The sequence below is a fragment of the Bombus vancouverensis genome, chromosome 12, assembly GCF_051014615.1.
Source record: "Bombus vancouverensis nearcticus chromosome 12, iyBomVanc1_principal, whole genome shotgun sequence".
In the NCBI taxonomy this organism is placed as follows: Eukaryota; Metazoa; Arthropoda; class Insecta; order Hymenoptera; family Apidae; genus Bombus; species Bombus vancouverensis.
Window position 1 is genome coordinate 8,592,855 of NC_134922.1, and position 17,849 is coordinate 8,610,703.

Here is a 17,849-nt window from a genome sequence, read left to right on the forward strand (position 1 = left end):
AATCCATTTTAAAGACGTTTAGCCATTTAATTGAATTGTCTTTACTTAAAGTCTGTGCAAAACACAGTTACAGTAAGGTAGAGTACAATATATTCTACAAAAAGTTTTCTTAAAATTTAGAATGATTGATATTTCCACTGACTTGTTCCTTGTACTTATTTTGTATACTTCCCAATAAAACACAATTATCAAATATCATTTAGTCGTTATGGCTTTACATAAATTATGAACATGCGCGTACTGTATTCCATACTATTATAAAATAATACACTTACATATGAAAGATGTATACTTCTTCTTATCTTTTTCTTTGCTGTTATGAATCTATTGGTAACTCCGAATATGAATCATCACTTTCTAATGCTTCACCTTCTTCAGATTCACTTTCAGGTTCAATACCATCAATTAATGGTCGCATTTTGCGTTTGACAGGCCCTCTTCTAGAATATTGAAACATGATACAATACAATTTAATAAATATACAATAAGTGTATTATTTGTACAAATGTACATACGATTGAAATTTTGTATGTTCATTTGAAGATTGTCCTTTTAAAGTAGAACAAGATGGTTTTTCAAAATCAATTGTATTTTTCTGTTGATCCCTTCTCTGTTCTTCAAACTCTTGAATATCATTAATGATTTCCTGTGCTATATTTGAATTAAATAATTTTAAACTAGCATCTGATAGATTTATTAATTTTGATGCTTCTTTCTTCTGTTCATAAGCTTTACTAAGTTCATTAATTTTTGACAATATTTGATTCTTGTCACTTAAATCTTTTAGTGTTGGCAATATAGAATATGGATTAAAACACTGTGAATTCTTTACAATATATGGTTTTTCCATACCATACTAGAAATACAAAATTATATACGATATATACATATAATTCACAAGCACTATTTATATATATTTAAGAGTTTTCATCAAATTTACCTCTGAATCAAAAAGACAGAAATGAAATGCATTACTTTCAATTAGTTTACACAATATATAATTAGCATCTAAATGTTCTGCTTCTTTTATTTCTGCATGAAGTTCCAGAATACTTTTCCAATCATCTAGTTTAATTTTAATTCTAAATTGATCTATTGGCATTTTGAAGTATATTCCATATAAAAGATATAATCCTCCAATACGTTCTTTAAAACGAGGAGGTAGAAGAATAAATTGTTTACATATATGTAATGCTTCTTCGCAAAATTCTAATAGCTCCAAAAAGGATGGACGGCCTCTAGAAATATAGAGAAAAGATTTATGCAATTTTAAACAATTTATTATTTACTTCAATGATTCCAAATGCATATTCGAAATAAGATTATGGCAAAATTAACCATAACAATTAAATTTAGTGAGATTTAATCTCAACTTACGCAAAGACCAGTGAAAACTTCATTGCTTTCCAGATATCGCAAAAAGTTTCAAATCTAATGTTATCTGCACGTTCAAAACGAGTAATTAATTGTTCGCAATCTTCTTTGAAGCCGTTCATAAACAATGATTTGTTTGATGCCATTTCAGATCTTGGTAACACAGCTATTATTATATTTAATGAGTACGACAATAAAAGGAATATTTTCTTAAAGACTATAAATTATTATTTTAACCTTCTTTGATACGAACTTCAACTTGTTTGCATTTGAAAACACTTCATCAACATACAGCATTACTTCAAGTTATGTGTGATGGAAGATGTGCATTATGACCGCTGCTATCCCCTCCATTTCTTGGAACTGCCTTCGTGAAGCATACACTATTATACATATACTATACCATATACATATATACATGCATGAATACTAACATAGTACGCACCCTTGCACTATGACTTATGACCAATTTCGGCCCCGAATTGTGATTAGGACGCAAGATATATCATAATTTGCATGTGACATATGTATAACACCTGTGAATGTTCATAGACAGTTTATTTAAAAAATGACATAAAAAGGAAAATAAGACGAGTTTTAAAAAAATAATGACTAACTGACCACAATATATTGCGAAAATTGCAATACTTTTTTTTATTATTATTACAATTTACATATACGATATATTATAAATCACTATAGACATTATACCTAACTGAAAACGTACTCAAAATGTCTGTTTATTGTCTTTTTTCAATGATATAGTAATTACAAATGATACAAATGTATTCATTATACATTAATATATATGTCCTACACGAATTATTTTAAAGTTGAAATTTTATGGCGTAATACGTTTAGGATCACGAGGGAACATCGAGACTTTTCTAATGTTGTCTAAGCCAAGATATAACATAACAACACGCTCCAATCCAATACCACCACCAGCATGAGGAGGGCAACCATATTTAAATGCATCAATATATGATCTTATCTTTTCTATGTCTACAATTAAAAAAAAATATGTTACATTATTACTGCAAACATATAAAAATATAAAATATTCCTACCAATTTCATGATGCTTTGCACGTTCTGTAAGAAGTTCAGGATCATGAATACGTTGCGCACCAGACATAATTTCTTCACCGCGCATGAACATGTCATAAGAATTTGATGCTTTCTATAATAAATGTAACATATTTAATGTATTATTGTAACGCATTATTCTAAAAATGGGTATTCTAAGAGCTTACCGGATTATTTGGATCTGGCATGGTATAAAACGGTCTTACTGCCAATGGATAATTATCCAAGATGTAAAAATCCGTATCGTACTAGAAGTAAGACAATATTGAGAAAAGTAGATTCATATCTACAAATACTATTTTAAAGAAAAACCCACTTTTGCTTTAACAAGTTTGCCTAACAATTTTTCATCCGGCGTAGATAAATCATCTTCTTCGCCCAAAGTTACACCAGCTTCCGATAATAATTCAATAGCATCCTTAAATTCTAATTTCAAAGGCGGATCTAAAAATTTAAATGGTTCGACATTATACTGCTGACGTACAGCCTCGATTTCAGCAGCGTAACTGAAATTAAATATAAGATTAGTATTTTACAATTACAGAAAAAGTATTTTACATCTTTTAGTCAACTTTACTAACTTGTCACGGAGACCTTTAAACATCTCTACAAATAACTGTCCAATAGTATCAACTACTTCATGATAATGGTATTTAAATGCCATTTCTAAATCGAGACCGACGAATTCTGTCAAATGTCTATGAGTATTTGAATCTTCAGCTCTAAAAACTAAGAAATTCCCATACATAATAACGTATTTCCAAAAAACGAAATGAAAGAATTAAATTTTTTAAATTAAACATTACCTGCTCCTGTTGTAAAAACTTTATCAAAGTCAGCAGCTATTGCCATTTGTTTGTAAAGTTGTGGAGACTGTGCTAAATAAGCATTTCCTTTAAAATATGATACTGTGAATACATTTGCACCACCTTCACTTGCAGCAGATATAATTTTTGGTGTATGAATTTCAACAAATCCCTATAAACAAAAATGTGTGAATAAAATTCTATATGCTGTTTATGATTTTGTAAAATTTATTACTTTTCTGACAACCTACTTTACTTGTAAGTATATCTCTGAATAATTTACAGACACCTGCTTCTATTCTATATATAGCCTGATTAGCAGGAGTCCTTAGATCCAAGACTCTATTATCTAATCTAGTATCTTGATTCACTTTTATGTTCAAAGCATTATCATCGGTTTCCCCTACAGGTCTTGAAGCATCTTCAATTTGTAAAGGCAATTGTGGTTTTGCAACACTTATTACAAAAACTTTTTCAATGTGAACTTCAACATCTTTTTGAGTACATGACTCAATTTTGGAAGGAACACATTTTACAACTGCTTCTACATCCACGATAGATTCTTTGGTAATGCTACAAAATAATTTTGTAAAATAAAAAGTAACATTAATTTTTATTAACTCATTTACACCACTTACTTGGATATAAATTTAATCATTTGTTTGCTGACTTTTTCATTGACTGCAACTAAACCTTGTATTGTATAAGATTGCTGTCTTAGAACGATAAAACACTGTTTACCTATAAGGGAGAAATATTTAATTTGATTATATAAATATTAAATGTTCTTGCTTTATTTTTAAATGATATACCTTTAGCACGACTAGTATGTAAACGTCCTCTTAACCATATAGTCTGATTTTCTAAATTGGGATTCAAATTTTTAACATCAGTAAATTTCCTTTCTGTGTGTTTTTCTTTACTCTGTATTAATCCTATTTCTCCATATTTCCCAACTGATATATCCTCTTCTTGAACTGCATCTTGTTGTGCTTGCTATATATATAAATCAAAAATGCTTTGTTGAAAGCCTATACATCAAACTTTAGAAAATAATTTTTTTTTATTAAAATATGTAATGATTTAACTTACAATCTGAGCTTTACGTTCAGCTTTCTTTGCTGCTTTTTCTGCTTCTCTTTGCTGTTTCTTAAGAGCCTTCTTAGAAAGCTCATCGCTTAAGAAAGAGAAATAGAGAAACTCAAAAACATAATTTTGAAATAACTGTCTTTTAAAAATAATAATTTATCTTACCTCTCTGTAGTTAGATTAGCACGTTTATCTTCTTTCATCTACAAATGTAATGCAATACCATATTAGTTTAACAAAATATATGGTTAAGTATATTATATAAAGAAAAAATAGAATAGATATAGAAAGAGTAAAAATAAACGTTTGCTTAAAATTACAACCTGAAATTTATTAAATTGAAAATACGCACCTTTATTTTATTCAAACTTGAAAATAGCACGTAATTAATGACAAATTGGCAATACTTTTCTTATCACATACGAGTAGAGGTTATCTACATTGACTACATTAAATACATATATATGCAAGCTAATAGAAATCAAAGATAAAGCATTAAAAAGAGCAGCAAGAATCATAAACTAGTAATGGAGTGTATGAAGGAAAGAGAGAGAAACTGAGGAAATGACCAAGAAGGGAAAAGAGCAAGAAAGAGAAAAAAGGGACTAGAAGAGGTGAGAAATGGAGGGACGCAGATAGAAGCAAGAGAAGAGCAAAAGGATGACAGCAGACCAAATTTTAGAAGAAAGAAGAAAGAGAGAAGCAGAAGAGAAAGGGAATCCAAATATAACATACATTACAGAAATATCGCCAAAGAAGAGTTACCAAAATACTTAGAAGGGAGGATGAAATGAAAGGACAGAAAAATATTAGCAAGATTCAGATGTGGAAACGAGACCAAAGCAAGGGATACTGGAAAGAAGAGGGAGAAAAAAGATGCAGATTATGTAGAAGGAAAGAAGAAGACCTGAGACATGTAATAGAAGAATGTGGAATAACGAGAAGACTAAAGGACATAGGAAAAACACTAAATGATACTGGAGAAGGTTTAACAGAAATAAAAGCAATAACAGAGAGGAGAAGGGCAATACAAGACGGGAAGGAACGACAGGAAGGAAGCACAGCAAGGAGGCAAAAGCCCAAAGTTGCAACAGTTTTTAGTCATTAGTTGTTAATTTTTAGTTTTTAATTTTAGCTTTTAGAGATAGAATAATTAAGGGAGTGCAATATAATAGAGTGGATAAGAGGGGAGATAGACATATAAGAAGCGAAACAGGTATAAGAGATGTAAAATCGAAAGTTCGTCCAAAACCGAAAGGCACGGACTAAGCAATAATACAATAATAAAATAAATACATATATACTTATTAAAAAATTTGCCGGAAGTGCACCTCCCAAATGCGTTCCGAAATTTACCATTTTTTAAAGATAAGTTTTAAGTAACAAGGATACAAAGATATTACATAATTCCGAAACGTTGTTCATTCAACATTCACGTTTTTAAATAAATGATTAATTAGAATATTATATCATAAAATTTTTATTATAAATGTCCAGACGAAGATCATGATTGTCGAGTGCCAAATGATTTGTATTTCTAAGAATAAAAGAAGGATAAGGGGACAAACTGTAAATTAACTTTATTTTCTTATGTCGATAATTTGTAAAGACGTCTTGTTAAAAGATTATTAAAATATAAATTCCTTAATGTAAAACAAAAAGATCTTTATCTAGTCTATGACATTAACAAGATTTAGGTGAGGAATATGTTAGAGAAGATGAGCTCGCATCGCAATCTCTTTTTAAATATAGAATTAAAAGTTCGAATTCAAGAAACAATCATTTTTGCTCCACCGTCTGCAGAATCCAATAAAATAGATACTTGTTCTTCTGGAGATATTGGTACAGAATCTCTAATTAATGGCCTTTCATTGGTTTTCACTGTTGCTTGTTGCTCAGATTTTAAAGTTTTCACAGCACTTTGCATAGCATCATTCCAGTTTCCCAAGCCCAGTCTTTTATTACCTGAAAAAACAGGAGCTCGAGATTTGCGAGCGAGCATCACCTTACCACAGGATATTAAAACAAATAACAAGAAATAGGTGCAGTGGCATTTTTATATCTACAATCATCTAATGAATCTTTTTAATAATTTCTTTTGTTATCTACATATATAACGTTGAAGATCATATTACATATGATAGGTATGAAAAAATATTTTGCCGTCTTTATTTCTTACTTTTCAATTTGTCTGATGAATCATCAAATGATGGATCTTGAATATTTAGCATCAAGCCATTACCACTAAGATACAAACGATTGGGAGAATTAGCAATCTAAAACAAAAATTACGTTTATCATATAATTTTTCGATAATTCATTACAAAGAACAGAATTTTTCTATAATTACCGTGCGAGAAATGTTTTGTGCTGCACGGATTTTTCGTAATTTTAAATAACCTGGGTTTTGACTAAGAGCCAAGCCAAGGTACACTGGAGTTAAGGATATTTCCATTCAGAAAGAATATATGCAACATTATAATTATTTATATTGTTTTTTAAAGGATATCATTTTGGCAGCTTCTGCTTCACCCTCTGCTTGAACAATTTTTTGTTGTTTCTCCTGTTTTGCTTTTTCTACAAAGAACGCAGCTCTTTGCGCCTCCTGTTGAGCAACTTGCTTAGATTCTACAGCAGCTGTATATTCTTTACCAAAACTTAATTCAGTTATTGACACATCATCTAAGACAATATTAAAATCTTTAGCACGTTCAGTTAATTCTTTTCTTACTAAATTTGAAACCTGTTGTCTCTGCGTAATTAGCTGAGATGCATTAAACTTTGCTACAACTGATTTTAATACTTCATTACAAATACTTGGCAAAACCTAAAACACAAACGATTATATTTCAATAACAATTTTATTGAAATTTTAATATGAAAATATTTTGATATTTTACACCAACCTTCTCATCATAATCAAGACCTAAATGACGATACATTGCTGGTAACATAGTTGCATCAGGACGAGACAGCACACGAAGAGAAATATTGACCATTTGTAAATCTTTGGAGCCTGTAGGGGAAGATAATTTCCTAGGCCTACTTCTAATGTCGTAAATAATTGGCCAATGAAACCATGGAATACGAAAATGAAGACCTTCGGTTAATATATCTTGTTGAATTCCTCCCAAACGAGAGAATATAATTGCTCTATGACCAGCTTCCACTGAAATAAGACATAATCATATAACTACAAATGTTTAAAAGCAAATGTTTTTTGCTTTGAATTTTATTTTTTTCATTAGTTTTTTTATCAAATTATATATATATACATATCGATAATAATTTGTTTATATTACTTATAATATATAAATATTCATTTTTTCTTCTTTCTTTAGTAAATTACGTAAACCAAACCTGTATACATAGATTTCCAAAAGCCATAACCCGTCATACCGACCGCTGCAAGGCATGAAGCGGCAATTCCTATACCATTAGGAGCTTTAGGCAATTTAAATTCGTTCATTTTATTGTATAATATTATTTACTGCAATTATGTCTATATTTTCTCACGATGACCTAAAAATTAATAATTTCTAACAAATATATTGTACTTCGAGATCAAAAATGCAATAACGATCTTTGAGAAACGCTAGGCACGAGCCGGGATTCACAGTAAAGGACGATATCACAGAAAGCTTACATACTTACAAACCATAAGGTGGCTATACTATATGCATATGATTTGTCCCCTATGAAGCCTTATTTTCAAGTGACGATGACGAAGAATATTTTCGTTTATTGCAATAGATAAAACATGAAATTTTCTAGTCTTCTCTACTGTCTCATCAATAAAATAATTTACTTAATAATAAGTAAAAAATAATATCGGTATGAAAGACATATATAATCTATAATTGCTGACTAGACTAACACTAGTCAGCAATAGTTATAATCGCAGCAATCAAATTTTGTTTACGTTTACTATCTCGTCTTGTTAGACAGACTATAGAAATCATATGTCCCAATATGAGATAATTCTTTTAACTTTTATCTAATCGAATTACTTATATTACGCAATTTTGTCTAAGCCAAATAGTCAGAATAAATACTATAAAAAGACACATAATTTATATCTCTGTTCTATACTTCAACATCTATGTATGTACGTTTAGAATTTAGAATTACGAATATAGTCACATGAACATGGCGCTGTGTTATATGAGGTAGTGAACTGTCGCTGAACTTTTTTAACAAATTTTGTTGTATTTAATAAGACTAATGTTAAAAATTGTTTTTGTTTAGATTGCTTTGCCGGCGAAGCATCAATTCTTGTACTTTCCGGAATGTATATACCTCCAGGTAACTTATTATATAATGTGTAACCTTCGCTCTATTTAAATGTCATTTATGCTTTTTATAAATGAAATTATGAAAGTAATTTTCTAGCTCACGAAATGTTGCCATATCTAAACCACTGTTCACGGGAAGTACAATTTGCGAAACTCATGATGAGAAAAACATGCGCCTTAAGAGACCCATGTCACCACATTTGTCCATTTACCAAATTCAATTAACAGCTTTTCTTTCAATTACACATCGTACAACAGGCATGATATTATCAAGTTATGCCATGCTGCTTGGTATAGGTAAAATTATTATTTATCTCTGCAGAATAAAGCTAGAAATAAAAATCTGTAAACAAATAATTTTTGTTGTAATTGCAGGAACATTACTTATCCCAGGTGGTATTCCTTGCCTCATAGAAATCATTACAAATTTAGGTTTGTCTGCACCTGTTCTTTTCACGGGAAAAACTTTGCTTGCTTTACCTGCTACGTATCATGTATTTAATGGATTTCGTCACTTGGTAGTTAAAGTTTCTTAAAAACTATTGGATTTATATATGTTTTTAATTAATATTTTTTGTTACTAATAAAATCTTGTTTATAGGCTTGGGATTTAGGAATGTTTCTTTCAATTAAGGAAGTGTATTGTACTGGTTATGCGGTAATTGCATTATCAACAATTTCTGCTATTGCTCTTGCTGCAATGTAAATTTAAATAATTATATTGTCACATTGTGATGTAATTTCTATCGAAAATTAATTGTACTGTTAGATTAATGTGTTCCATCTTGTACTTTCGAAATTATATCTAATTTATGACAAAAACCAAAAGTAGACATTATTAGTAATTAATTTATAATAGTAAATACAAAATAATTTACGAATGTATGAACTGATTTAAAAATTATATTTTAATATATGCAAATATGTGAATAAATATATCACACAAAACCTTCAAGAGATGAATCGATAAATTTTTTGTAAATTGCCATAAATCGTGCGACAAATGCTTCTAAATGGAAAATTGGTTTTGATCCTCTGTGCATTCTATGTTCATATTCTGCTGCAACTGTTGCAATTTCAATTTTTAGCTGAAGATCACAATTTTTTATACATTCTTGTAAAAGACCCTTAAATATTAAATCACATGGTATAGCATGTGTTAATAATTCATAGAGCCTGTTTCTTATTGTAAGAAGCTTCTTTGGATTCTGTTCACTGACCATCATATTTGCTGTATTACGAATATACACTTGCCAATCTGGTTCTGTAATACTTTGGTCTGCAGTAAATGGATATCTAAAAATAAAAAGTGAATAAAGTGATATACTGTTTTAGTTAAATGTATCAAAACAAATTTATTGATGGATGAATATACTTACTGCTCAACTTTACAAGCTTCAAGCATTAATATCGCTCGTCGGAGATTTCTGCCACTACATTCAGCCAATCTTGTAGCCAGTTCATCTGGTAAAGTTAAACCTTCGCGTTTACAAATTGAATGCAAAATATCTTTTATATCTGATGTTGATGGTGCTGGAACTCTAATCCCCAAACATCGTGATCTGATAGCTGGCAGAACACGAGATGTTGAATTTGCACAAAGTATTAGCCTACATGTAGTGACATATTTCTCCATTGTTCTTCGAAGAGCATGTTGTGCCTCTTTTGTAAGTTGATCCACATTAGTCAGTAATACCACTAATAAAAAATTATGGTTATTAAAGAATGCATAAAATTAAATAATGATCAATTGTTAAATAAAACTTGAAAATTTACCTTTAAATTCTTTTTGTCCACTGGGATCTATTTGATGAGTTTGAGCTGTTGTTTTTACCAAGTCCATCACTACTATCCTATCATGTATACCAACATCGCTTGGGTTTACTTCAATGTGATAGTTGCTACTTATTGTTGTTATCTCTAGCTTCTTCTTGGAAGGTGTCTGAAATCATAAAGTTATCATTTTCAGAATCAAACTAAATATATAAAAATATACCTTACTTCAAATGTCATAGTTTCCATTCTTAATCTGTCAACACCACTTCCATATAATTCTCTTATGATACACATTATACGGGTCTTTTTTCCTGCCCCTGATGGTCCATAAACTAATAAATGTGGAAAATCTCCTTTTTGTATCTAAAATTATAGTATAAGTCATTTGAATTCATTTATATTTAATGATATTACAAATAAAATAAATAACGTCATGTAACTTCCAGTATAACCTATTTTCTAACTTACTATTTACTGAACATACTTTAATTATATTTTAAGGCAATATTACCATGTTTTTTAAATATTCTGCTTGTTCTTTATGATAATCCAATTTTCCAAGTACTGTTGGGCGATATTTATCTACCCAGAGACTCATATTTGCTTGAAGAATGTAGAAAACAAGTGTTGTTATTTGAATTCCACTTAATTGAAGACGTAATAAATGATTATTAAATATTATATTAAAAGTATAAACACATTTCGAACATTTACTTGATTAATTATCAGTAATTTTTTTCTTTTACTTATGTATATGTGTATAATTCTAAACAAAGGATTAAATGATCCCGGTACATATTGCTTCTATGACGCTATGAAGTAACGAATTAAAAAGCGCGCGAAACTGTGAGCTATTGTTTTACTCTTCTTACGACCCTATAATTAGAGTATATACATTAGATGTATTTTTGTAAAATTAGATCAATAGATCTAAATGGAGTAATAAACAATTCCATTTCAACTTTTAATTAAATTTTATCTTTTATTTGTATATTTTATTATACAATATATGTTTATTTCTAATAAAAAATTAACACACTTTGGTAGACACATTGTAAAAAACAGATAAGTATTATCGACAATGAAATAATTACATACTCCAAGAGTATGTAGATTTTGTAAAAGTGAAATTACATACGAAGTAAACTTAATCATAGTATCATATTTAAAAGATCATTACTAATAATGGCAGTGTGAAGATGCTATGATATGCACTAATAATATAATTTATATGCACATATAAATCAACGAAGACTGTTGTCATGTAAAATGAAGTGAATTTTTCATTTAAAACTACAATCACATACAATCAAACACAATCAAACACAATCAGATTTTTTATATAAGGTTAAGTTTGGTTGATAAAATAGAATGAACTCAATTTTGAAATGAGATTTGAATAGTAGATTCTTAAATGTTTAGAAATAAAGTTGAAGTAAATTAGCTTACTTCAACAGAAGATAGGGTAGAATATTTCAGATTTCATTATCACATGCTTTCAAGGATATGTACAAGATACACAACATATGTGTACTACATTAATATTTTAAGTGCAAATTAAATTAATATTGTATAGTGCACCAATATGTAAATGCTATTAATTCACAGAATCATTTTGATTATAGAAAATATATAATCTTATCTCAAGTAATAATTCCATGAAATTTGCAACAATTTATAAGTACATTTACTTAAATTATATCATGCAAGCAGGTCGCATGATTTATAATTGTGACACTTTGGATAAATGTATTGTCCAATATTTTTTCTTTTGTCTTGGATATATACAAATAATGTTTAAGACTATTAATATGACTTATACTTATTACTTAAGCTTGTTCAAAATTATATGGCCAGTAGATAAAAATAATTAGTGTATACATAAACAGTACGAAAGTAAAATATCTTGTTCACTTACATTGATTTTACTAGAGGTGCAAACTGCACATGTAACCCTACATGAAATATTTAATTGTTTACTGTATTAAAAATAAAAAATATTACGTTCGATATCTTAAAGCATATCGAATAATATATGTTTATACCCAAACACCATGTGGATTTTTACTCGTAGGTACCGCAGTCTCCAATTGTCTTGGTGAACCTATCATTTTACGCGTACTACCAGGTTTATGGGTACCTATATGTAGAAATCGATAAATTAATTAACATTTTCAGTTATATTTTAATTTAAGTCACAAATACCTTCAAATAATGATTTGACTTGTTCATCTTGACAAGCAACAGCAAGACTTTGTAAATTAGCTTCTTTCATATCCGCTACTAATCGTTCTACTTGTAATTTTTTCTCAACAATTGCTGACTCTAAACTTACTACTTCCAATTTTAATGTTTCCGCACATTGGGAAGCTAATTCAGCAGAACGTTTAGCTTGTTCTACTTCATTTTGAAGATGTTCGACTTCAGTAATGATTTTACGTTCCATTATTTGTCTTTCATCTGTTTCACGACTTATATTATGTTGTTCTATAGCAAGTTCTTCCATAACTAATCTGCAATGCAAAAGAACACAATTAACTTTGTGCTATATCAAAAAAGTTAAGCTTATAATCTTTTACCTAATTTTATTTTTGCACTGAAGTAATTCTGTTTCACAATTCGCAAGTTTTGATCTCAGTAAAGTAATTTCTGATTTTAATGTCTTTTCTTGTTGTCTAACTATTTCACTTTCTTCTTCGACATGTGCTAGTTCTTTTAACTATAAAAACAAACACTATTACAAGAAGAGTTACCAAAATACTTAGAAGGGAGGATGAAATGAAAGGACAGAAAAATATTAGCAAGATTCAGATGTGGAAACGAGACCAAAGCAAGGGATACTGGAAAGAAGAGGGAGAAAAAAGATGCAGATTATGTAGAAGGAAAGAAGAAGACCTGAGACATGTAATAGAAGAATGCGAAATAACGGAAGGACCAAAGGACACGGAAAAAATACTAAATGAGACTGGAGAAGGACTAACAGAACTAAAAGCAATAATAGAGAAGAGAAGGGCAATACAAGACGGGGAGGAATGACAATAAGGAAGTACAGCAAGGAGGCAAAAGCTCAAAAGTTGCCATAGTTTTAGAGACAGAATAATTAAGGGAGTGCAATATAATAGAGTGGATAAAAGGGGAGGTAGATATATAAGAAGCGGAATAGGTAAAAGAGATGTAAAACCGAAAGCTCATCCAAAGCCGAAAGGAACGGACTAAGCAATAATAAAATAAAATAAAAATAAAATAATAAAAACAAACACTATTACAATCATGATAATTATACAAAGTATTGTCATATTGTATGAAATACCTGTTCTTCAATAAGACGTCCTGTAGTTTCCATGCGATTTACTTCCTGAGAAATGAAATCCATCTGATGCATTTGTTCTCTATTTTTAGTTTCCCAATACAATATTTCAGCATCAAACTGAAGATAAATTATGAAATATATGTTTACAAATTTTGTCACGATTGAATTATTAAAAATATAACTAAATATATAATTACGTAATTCGTACTTTAGTAAGATCCGCTTGCTGTGCATTAATAGTATCACGTTGTTTATTGACTAGTCTAATAAGTTCAACATAGCGTTGAGTGTAAGCAACTGTAACCATATTTTGAGTTTGACCAGATAATTGGTTCACAGATTGAGCTTGTCCTTTTGTTTCTTGAAATTCCTAAGCATACAAGAAAGATTAACAGCATTAATTGCAGTAACTATATTATTGTTATCATGATATTATGTCTACACCAACATATTGATCTAGCTATCTATATCTATGTATACCAATGTATTGAACTAGCTATCTATATTTGTGTATATATTTAAAAAATATCTTGTCTGTAGAACCTGAATAAGATTTCTCTTTAGTTTGACAGAATTACTGGAAGATGGTTGATCTTCTTTATGAACATGAGGACTTCCAATATTTGTACTAGATTGAAACTGTGATCTTCCAGGACTATTTAAATTAGGTGGTGGAGGATCTCTGTATGGGGGTAAAGTTCTTAAAGGTGGTGAAGCTGGACCTGGAGGATCCCTATATGGGGGAACTTCACGCACTTTCTTTTGTGATAAATGTGTGTTACTTTCACTGCTACTAGCACGGGTAGGAGACTGAGCTGGTTTTTGCATATTTTTTCTTATATTCAATTCCTTATTTTTTAAATGCAACGTAGGTTGAACTATGGCAACATTTTCCATCGGAATCTAAAATATAAATGTAAAATATGAAAAGATATTATACACAATTAGTTATGAGAATGCACAAATAACTTAAATATTATTTACTTCTGTATTATTTTCCATAACATGTCCATGTAATCCTCCAAACGTTAATGATTTTCTGATGTCACGATTTCTATCAAGACATCCTTGTAAGTCATCAAATTCGGAATTTGGGGTTGTGGTATTTTTAACATCATCTTGTGCACTATTATGTTCTGAGGCAGAACTCATCACACCATTTGATCGTGTACCATGGTTTAAACGAGTTCCTAATGAACTAGAAGCCTTATTATTTTCTGGGGTAGAACGTCTTAATATCAATTGGACTTCTGAAGAATATTCTCCCCATTTCATCAGAATCTTATTAAAAAGAATTATATTATTATACAAACCCATATAAGTTATAAATTAATTATTTAAAAATTGAATGCATTAATACCTTTAAAGGATTCTCATATGGAGCTAAAAGACGCTCGTTAGTTCTCCACCTTTCTATTAAAGTAAATCTACCTGTTTGGCCCGTTGCATGGGCAAGAGCATATACTACATCCTAAAAGTTACATTTTATTATACAGACTATGCTTCTATTAAATTATTAAAGTATAGAATTCAGTGTTTAAAATTATAAATATTGCATCATCCAACACAATTGTGATATTTAAATAAACATTGCTAACCTGACATGTAGTGGTTTCTGTAACACCACATACAATACGCTGTATTCCTTCTACCCATACTTTTAGCTCCATAACGTCACCAATTTAGAATCCCAAGATTAAGCCTTTGCATTGCAAAATTTTATTCCTGCAAAAGGATAGACCACCCGTCAAACTTAAATTTACGTCGTATCATTAGAGTGAATATTTCACGCAATAAGAAAGTCAATGATTACATGCGTTCACTGATAATTATTATCAAGCTTCATTAAATAAACATGCTTGATAAAACTTAAATAATATTGCAATAATTCGTTGCTTATAACCTTAACTATATAATTATCAAAATGACAGATTTACGTCCATGTTAATGCAGAAGATAGGTAAACGCTTTTCTCTACGTTCATTAGCAGTTTGGCCACTTTGTTAGAAAATTAGGCTTTTTTAATCAATAATTAATCGATATGCACCTTTAACAGACAAATGCATTTCTTTTACATATCCTCAAATTATACAATTCATAATATTTGATACTAAATAATCAAAGAAATTTGATAAGAAACATTCAGTAGTACACGTAATTCTAATTTTACTACATCACACAAGAGGGAGTTGAAAACCTCCGTATAGGGAAATGAGTTATTCCTTTCATATTACAATCTATTTTAATTAAGAATGTGGCTTTCCTCGTTCAGTGTTTATTGTTGACATGTGGTGAATTTTATATGATTAATTTTTTTATAATAACTTGCATATAGTTTGAAATATATAGTATAAATAAAATGCCGAAAGTACGCACGCAAAAAACAACTCGTACCCATAAAGAAGTCGCAAAACAGGGTATGATATATCTATAATATGTATTTTTCTTGTGAAGTGATTAATTTTTAATGATACATTAATTTTCCAGGAATTTTATTCAATACGAATATTGGACAACATATTCTAAAAAATCCGCTTGTTATTCAAAGTATGGTTGAAAAAGCGGCAGTTAGACCAACAGATGTTGTATTAGAAATAGGTCCAGGTACTGGTAATATGACAGTAAAATTACTGGACAAAGCTAAAAAAGTAATAGCATGTGAATTGGATGTTCGAATGGTAGCTGAGTTACAGAAACGTGTGCAAGGTACAATTTATCAGTCAAAATTACAAATTATGATAGGCGATGTCTTGAAAACAGACTTACCATTTTTTGATTTATGTGTTGCCAATATACCATATCAAATATCATCACCTTTAGTATTCAAATTACTTTTACATAGGCCACTGTTCAGGTATGTTCAGTTTGTTTAAAAATTTATTTATTGATATTTGAGAAATTATAAATTTTTAACATACAGGGAATACAAGCAGAAATGGACTTAGCACATTATTTTCTGCAGATGTGCCGTACTTATGTTTCAAAGAGAGTTTGCTGAACGTTTAGTAGCTAAACCAGGAGATAAATTATATTGTCGTTTAAGTATAAATACTCAGTTGTTAGCACGAGTGGACTTGCTTATGAAAGTAGGGAAAAACAATTTTAGACCACCACCAAAAGTAGAGTCAAATGTAGTTAGAATAGAACCACGTAATCCACCACCTCCAATTAATTACCAAGAATGGGATGGTTTAACACGAATTGCATTTGTCAGAAAAAATAAAACTCTCTCAGCAGCATTTAAGCAAACTACAGTCTTAACAATGTTGGAGAAAAATTACAAGCTTCATTGTAGTTTGAATAACAAGGTAATCAAAGATAGGTATTACAATAAGTATTATAAGAATATTAGTTTAAATGTTACAAAACTTCTTGTTTTATGATATGTAGGAAATTCCAGAGGGATTTAATATCAAGGAAATGATAAATGATATTTTACAAATAGCAGATGCAGAAAATAAACGTGCAAGAACTATGGATATAGATGATTTTATCAGGTATACAAATGTTATATGAATTATTTTAATAATCATAACTGTAAGATTAATTTTATATTAAAATTTTTAGCCTTCTACATGCGTTTAACGTGCAAGGAGTGCATTTTACATAAATCAAAATTTGATTAATGTAAAGAAAATGTGTTGTTTTGAGAAAATGTAAGGAAAATACAGTTTTTTGAATAATTTAAAAGTATTATTTTCATTCTCTCACATTTTATACCTCAGAACATTACTTTAAAAAAAAAAAGAGGAAACAATATTATCTGTTATAAACTAATTACTTTATGATTCATACATGACATGTATAATTTTACATATAGCACTTCTAAATCTACGTACTTTACAAAAAATTATATCTGTGTAAAGTTTTAATTAAATTATTAGCTTATAACATACAAATATATTTACAAACATTCTTTGGGAATTAAAGTCACAGGGAAATATAATAAGGACTGTTGTACCTTTATGAAAGTAACAGTGATATATATATACACACACATATATACATATATATACATATATATATATATATGTTCGTACGTATTTATGCAGAATATTTTCTTTTCCATATATTGCTCAAAATTTAACATAAATTTTAACACATTAAGTTT

General features: G+C 29.5%; 7 protein-coding genes across 13 annotated transcripts; 2 read left to right on the forward strand and 5 right to left on the reverse strand.

Annotated features, from left to right (window-relative positions):
* Nucleotides 1-25: 25 nt before the first annotated feature.
* On the reverse strand, nt 26-1,720 carry Pbp45 (proximal sequence element A Pbp45). Of its 2 annotated transcripts, XM_076623295.1 has the most exons (5): nt 1,378-1,720; nt 941-1,238; nt 516-856; nt 276-440; nt 26-167 (listed from the first exon to the last, which is right to left on the reverse strand). In XM_076623295.1, the coding sequence occupies exons 1-4, from the start codon at nt 1,518-1,520 to the stop codon at nt 317-319; spliced, it is 906 nt and encodes a 301-aa protein (XP_076479410.1). In that variant the 5' UTR covers nt 1,521-1,720; the 3' UTR covers nt 26-167; nt 276-316. The 2 variants fall into 2 exon arrangements, with proteins under 2 accessions (XP_076479410.1, XP_033186641.1); XM_033330750.2 differs by having other exon boundaries at nt 26-440; nt 1,378-1,719.
* Nucleotides 1,721-2,002: 282 nt separating this feature from the next.
* On the reverse strand, nt 2,003-5,193 carry AspRS (aspartyl-tRNA synthetase). Of its 2 annotated transcripts, none has more exons than XM_033331099.2 (12): nt 5,093-5,193; nt 4,523-4,560; nt 4,361-4,445; nt 4,081-4,264; nt 3,907-4,009; nt 3,520-3,841; nt 3,269-3,440; nt 3,044-3,191; nt 2,779-2,968; nt 2,630-2,710; nt 2,445-2,556; nt 2,003-2,379 (listed from the first exon to the last, which is right to left on the reverse strand). In XM_033331099.2, the coding sequence occupies exons 2-12, from the start codon at nt 4,558-4,560 to the stop codon at nt 2,216-2,218; spliced, it is 1,599 nt and encodes a 532-aa protein (XP_033186990.1). In that variant the 5' UTR covers nt 5,093-5,193; the 3' UTR covers nt 2,003-2,215. The 2 variants fall into 2 exon arrangements, with proteins under 2 accessions (XP_033186990.1, XP_033186989.1); XM_033331098.2 differs by lacking the exon at nt 5,093-5,193 and adding an exon at nt 4,710-4,849.
* On the reverse strand, nt 4,707-8,223 carry Phb2 (prohibitin 2). Its single transcript, XM_033331260.2, has 7 exons — nt 8,012-8,223; nt 7,718-7,879; nt 7,264-7,526; nt 6,867-7,184; nt 6,708-6,785; nt 6,537-6,633; nt 4,707-6,322 (listed from the first exon to the last, which is right to left on the reverse strand). Exons 2-7 carry the CDS (start codon nt 7,824-7,826, stop codon nt 6,126-6,128), a joined length of 1,062 nt encoding a protein of 353 aa, XP_033187151.1. The 5' UTR covers nt 7,827-7,879; nt 8,012-8,223; the 3' UTR covers nt 4,707-6,125.
* Nucleotides 8,224-8,373: 150 nt separating this feature from the next.
* Nucleotides 8,374-9,607, forward strand: LOC117155362 (succinate dehydrogenase cytochrome b560 subunit, mitochondrial). Its single transcript, XM_033331262.2, has 5 exons — nt 8,374-8,526; nt 8,606-8,662; nt 8,750-8,949; nt 9,028-9,170; nt 9,254-9,607. Exons 1-5 carry the CDS (start codon nt 8,501-8,503, stop codon nt 9,356-9,358), a joined length of 531 nt encoding a protein of 176 aa, XP_033187153.1. The 5' UTR covers nt 8,374-8,500; the 3' UTR covers nt 9,359-9,607.
* RfC38 (replication factor C subunit RfC38) lies at nt 9,538-11,266 on the reverse strand. The gene is made up of 5 exons (XM_033331258.2): nt 10,940-11,266; nt 10,654-10,791; nt 10,429-10,594; nt 10,032-10,350; nt 9,538-9,948 (listed from the first exon to the last, which is right to left on the reverse strand). The coding sequence occupies exons 1-5, from the start codon at nt 11,024-11,026 to the stop codon at nt 9,591-9,593; spliced, it is 1,068 nt and encodes a 355-aa protein (XP_033187149.1). The 5' UTR covers nt 11,027-11,266; the 3' UTR covers nt 9,538-9,590.
* A 419-nt stretch (nt 11,267-11,685) lies between these two features.
* RASSF8 (ras association domain-containing protein 8) lies at nt 11,686-15,908 on the reverse strand. 5 transcript variants are annotated; one of them, XM_033331250.2, is made up of 10 exons: nt 15,786-15,908; nt 15,337-15,463; nt 15,099-15,209; nt 14,723-15,019; nt 14,282-14,641; nt 13,947-14,108; nt 13,739-13,855; nt 13,008-13,147; nt 12,634-12,941; nt 11,686-12,568 (listed from the first exon to the last, which is right to left on the reverse strand). In XM_033331250.2, the coding sequence occupies exons 2-10, from the start codon at nt 15,406-15,408 to the stop codon at nt 12,468-12,470; spliced, it is 1,668 nt and encodes a 555-aa protein (XP_033187141.1). In that variant the 5' UTR covers nt 15,409-15,463; nt 15,786-15,908; the 3' UTR covers nt 11,686-12,467. The 5 variants fall into 5 exon arrangements, with proteins under 5 accessions (XP_033187141.1, XP_076479498.1, XP_033187142.1 ...); XM_076623383.1 differs by having other exon boundaries at nt 15,676-15,799; XM_033331251.2 differs by having other exon boundaries at nt 15,642-15,799.
* A 36-nt stretch (nt 15,909-15,944) lies between these two features.
* LOC117155361 (putative dimethyladenosine transferase) lies at nt 15,945-17,428 on the forward strand. The gene is made up of 5 exons (XM_033331261.2): nt 15,945-16,155; nt 16,226-16,592; nt 16,701-17,046; nt 17,129-17,235; nt 17,306-17,428. The coding sequence occupies exons 1-5, from the start codon at nt 16,098-16,100 to the stop codon at nt 17,346-17,348; spliced, it is 921 nt and encodes a 306-aa protein (XP_033187152.1). The 5' UTR covers nt 15,945-16,097; the 3' UTR covers nt 17,349-17,428.
* Nucleotides 17,429-17,849: the final 421 nt, after the last annotated feature.

What these genes read in the sequence shown, in the direction of transcription:
- Phb2 (XM_033331260.2), bottom strand. Translation starts at nt 7,826, where the DNA reads ATGAACGAATTTAAATTGCCTAAAGCTCCTAATGGTATAGGAATTGCC. An exon ending in TTGGAAATCTATGTATACAG is followed by an intron (nt 7,527 to 7,717) that starts GTTTGGTTTACG and finishes GTCTTATTTCAG; the next exon opens with TGGAAGCTGGTCATAGAGCA. An exon ending in CACAAAACATTTCTCGCACG is followed by an intron (nt 6,634 to 6,707) that starts GTAATTATAGAA and finishes TTTTTGTTTTAG; the next exon opens with ATTGCTAATTCTCCCAATCG.
- RfC38 (XM_033331258.2), bottom strand. Translation starts at nt 11,026, where the DNA reads ATGAGTCTCTGGGTAGATAAATATCGCCCAACAGTACTTGGAAAATTG. An exon ending in TGGACAAAAAGAATTTAAAG is followed by an intron (nt 10,351 to 10,428) that starts GTAAATTTTCAA and finishes ATTTTTTATTAG; the next exon opens with TGGTATTACTGACTAATGTG. An exon ending in GAAGCTTGTAAAGTTGAGCA is followed by an intron (nt 9,949 to 10,031) that starts GTAAGTATATTC and finishes TTTTATTTTTAG; the next exon opens with ATATCCATTTACTGCAGACC.
- LOC117155362 (XM_033331262.2), top strand. Translation starts at nt 8,501, where the DNA reads ATGAACATGGCGCTGTGTTATATGAG. An exon ending in CGGAATGTATATACCTCCAG is followed by an intron (nt 8,663 to 8,749) that starts GTAACTTATTAT and finishes GTAATTTTCTAG; the next exon opens with CTCACGAAATGTTGCCATAT. An exon ending in TTAATGGATTTCGTCACTTG is followed by an intron (nt 9,171 to 9,253) that starts GTAGTTAAAGTT and finishes TCTTGTTTATAG; the next exon opens with GCTTGGGATTTAGGAATGTT.
- Pbp45 (XM_076623295.1), bottom strand. Translation starts at nt 1,520, where the DNA reads ATGGCATCAAACAAATCATTGTTTATGAACGGCTTCAAAGAAGATTGC. An exon ending in TCTGTCTTTTTGATTCAGAG is followed by an intron (nt 857 to 940) that starts GTAAATTTGATG and finishes TTGTATTTCTAG; the next exon opens with TATGGTATGGAAAAACCATA. An exon ending in GAACATACAAAATTTCAATC is followed by an intron (nt 441 to 515) that starts GTATGTACATTT and finishes TCAATATTCTAG; the next exon opens with AAGAGGGCCTGTCAAACGCA.
- RASSF8 (XM_033331250.2), bottom strand. Translation starts at nt 15,408, where the DNA reads ATGGAGCTAAAAGTATGGGTAGAAGGAATACAGCGTATTGTATGTGGT. An exon ending in AGCAAGCGGATCTTACTAAA is followed by an intron (nt 13,856 to 13,946) that starts GTACGAATTACG and finishes ATTTATCTTCAG; the next exon opens with TTTGATGCTGAAATATTGTA. An exon ending in GACGTCTTATTGAAGAACAG is followed by an intron (nt 13,148 to 13,738) that starts GTATTTCATACA and finishes TTGTTTTTATAG; the next exon opens with TTAAAAGAACTAGCACATGT.
- AspRS (XM_033331099.2), bottom strand. Translation starts at nt 4,560, where the DNA reads ATGAAAGAAGATAAACGTGCTAATCTAACTACAGAGAG. An exon ending in CTGAACGTAAAGCTCAGATT is followed by an intron (nt 4,265 to 4,360) that starts GTAAGTTAAATC and finishes TTATATATATAG; the next exon opens with CAAGCACAACAAGATGCAGT. An exon ending in ACATACTAGTCGTGCTAAAG is followed by an intron (nt 4,010 to 4,080) that starts GTATATCATTTA and finishes TCTCCCTTATAG; the next exon opens with GTAAACAGTGTTTTATCGTT.
- LOC117155361 (XM_033331261.2), top strand. Translation starts at nt 16,098, where the DNA reads ATGCCGAAAGTACGCACGCAAAAAACAACTCGTACCCATAAAGAAGTC. An exon ending in ATTGTAGTTTGAATAACAAG is followed by an intron (nt 17,047 to 17,128) that starts GTAATCAAAGAT and finishes TATGATATGTAG; the next exon opens with GAAATTCCAGAGGGATTTAA. An exon ending in GATATAGATGATTTTATCAG is followed by an intron (nt 17,236 to 17,305) that starts GTATACAAATGT and finishes TAAAATTTTTAG; the next exon opens with CCTTCTACATGCGTTTAACG.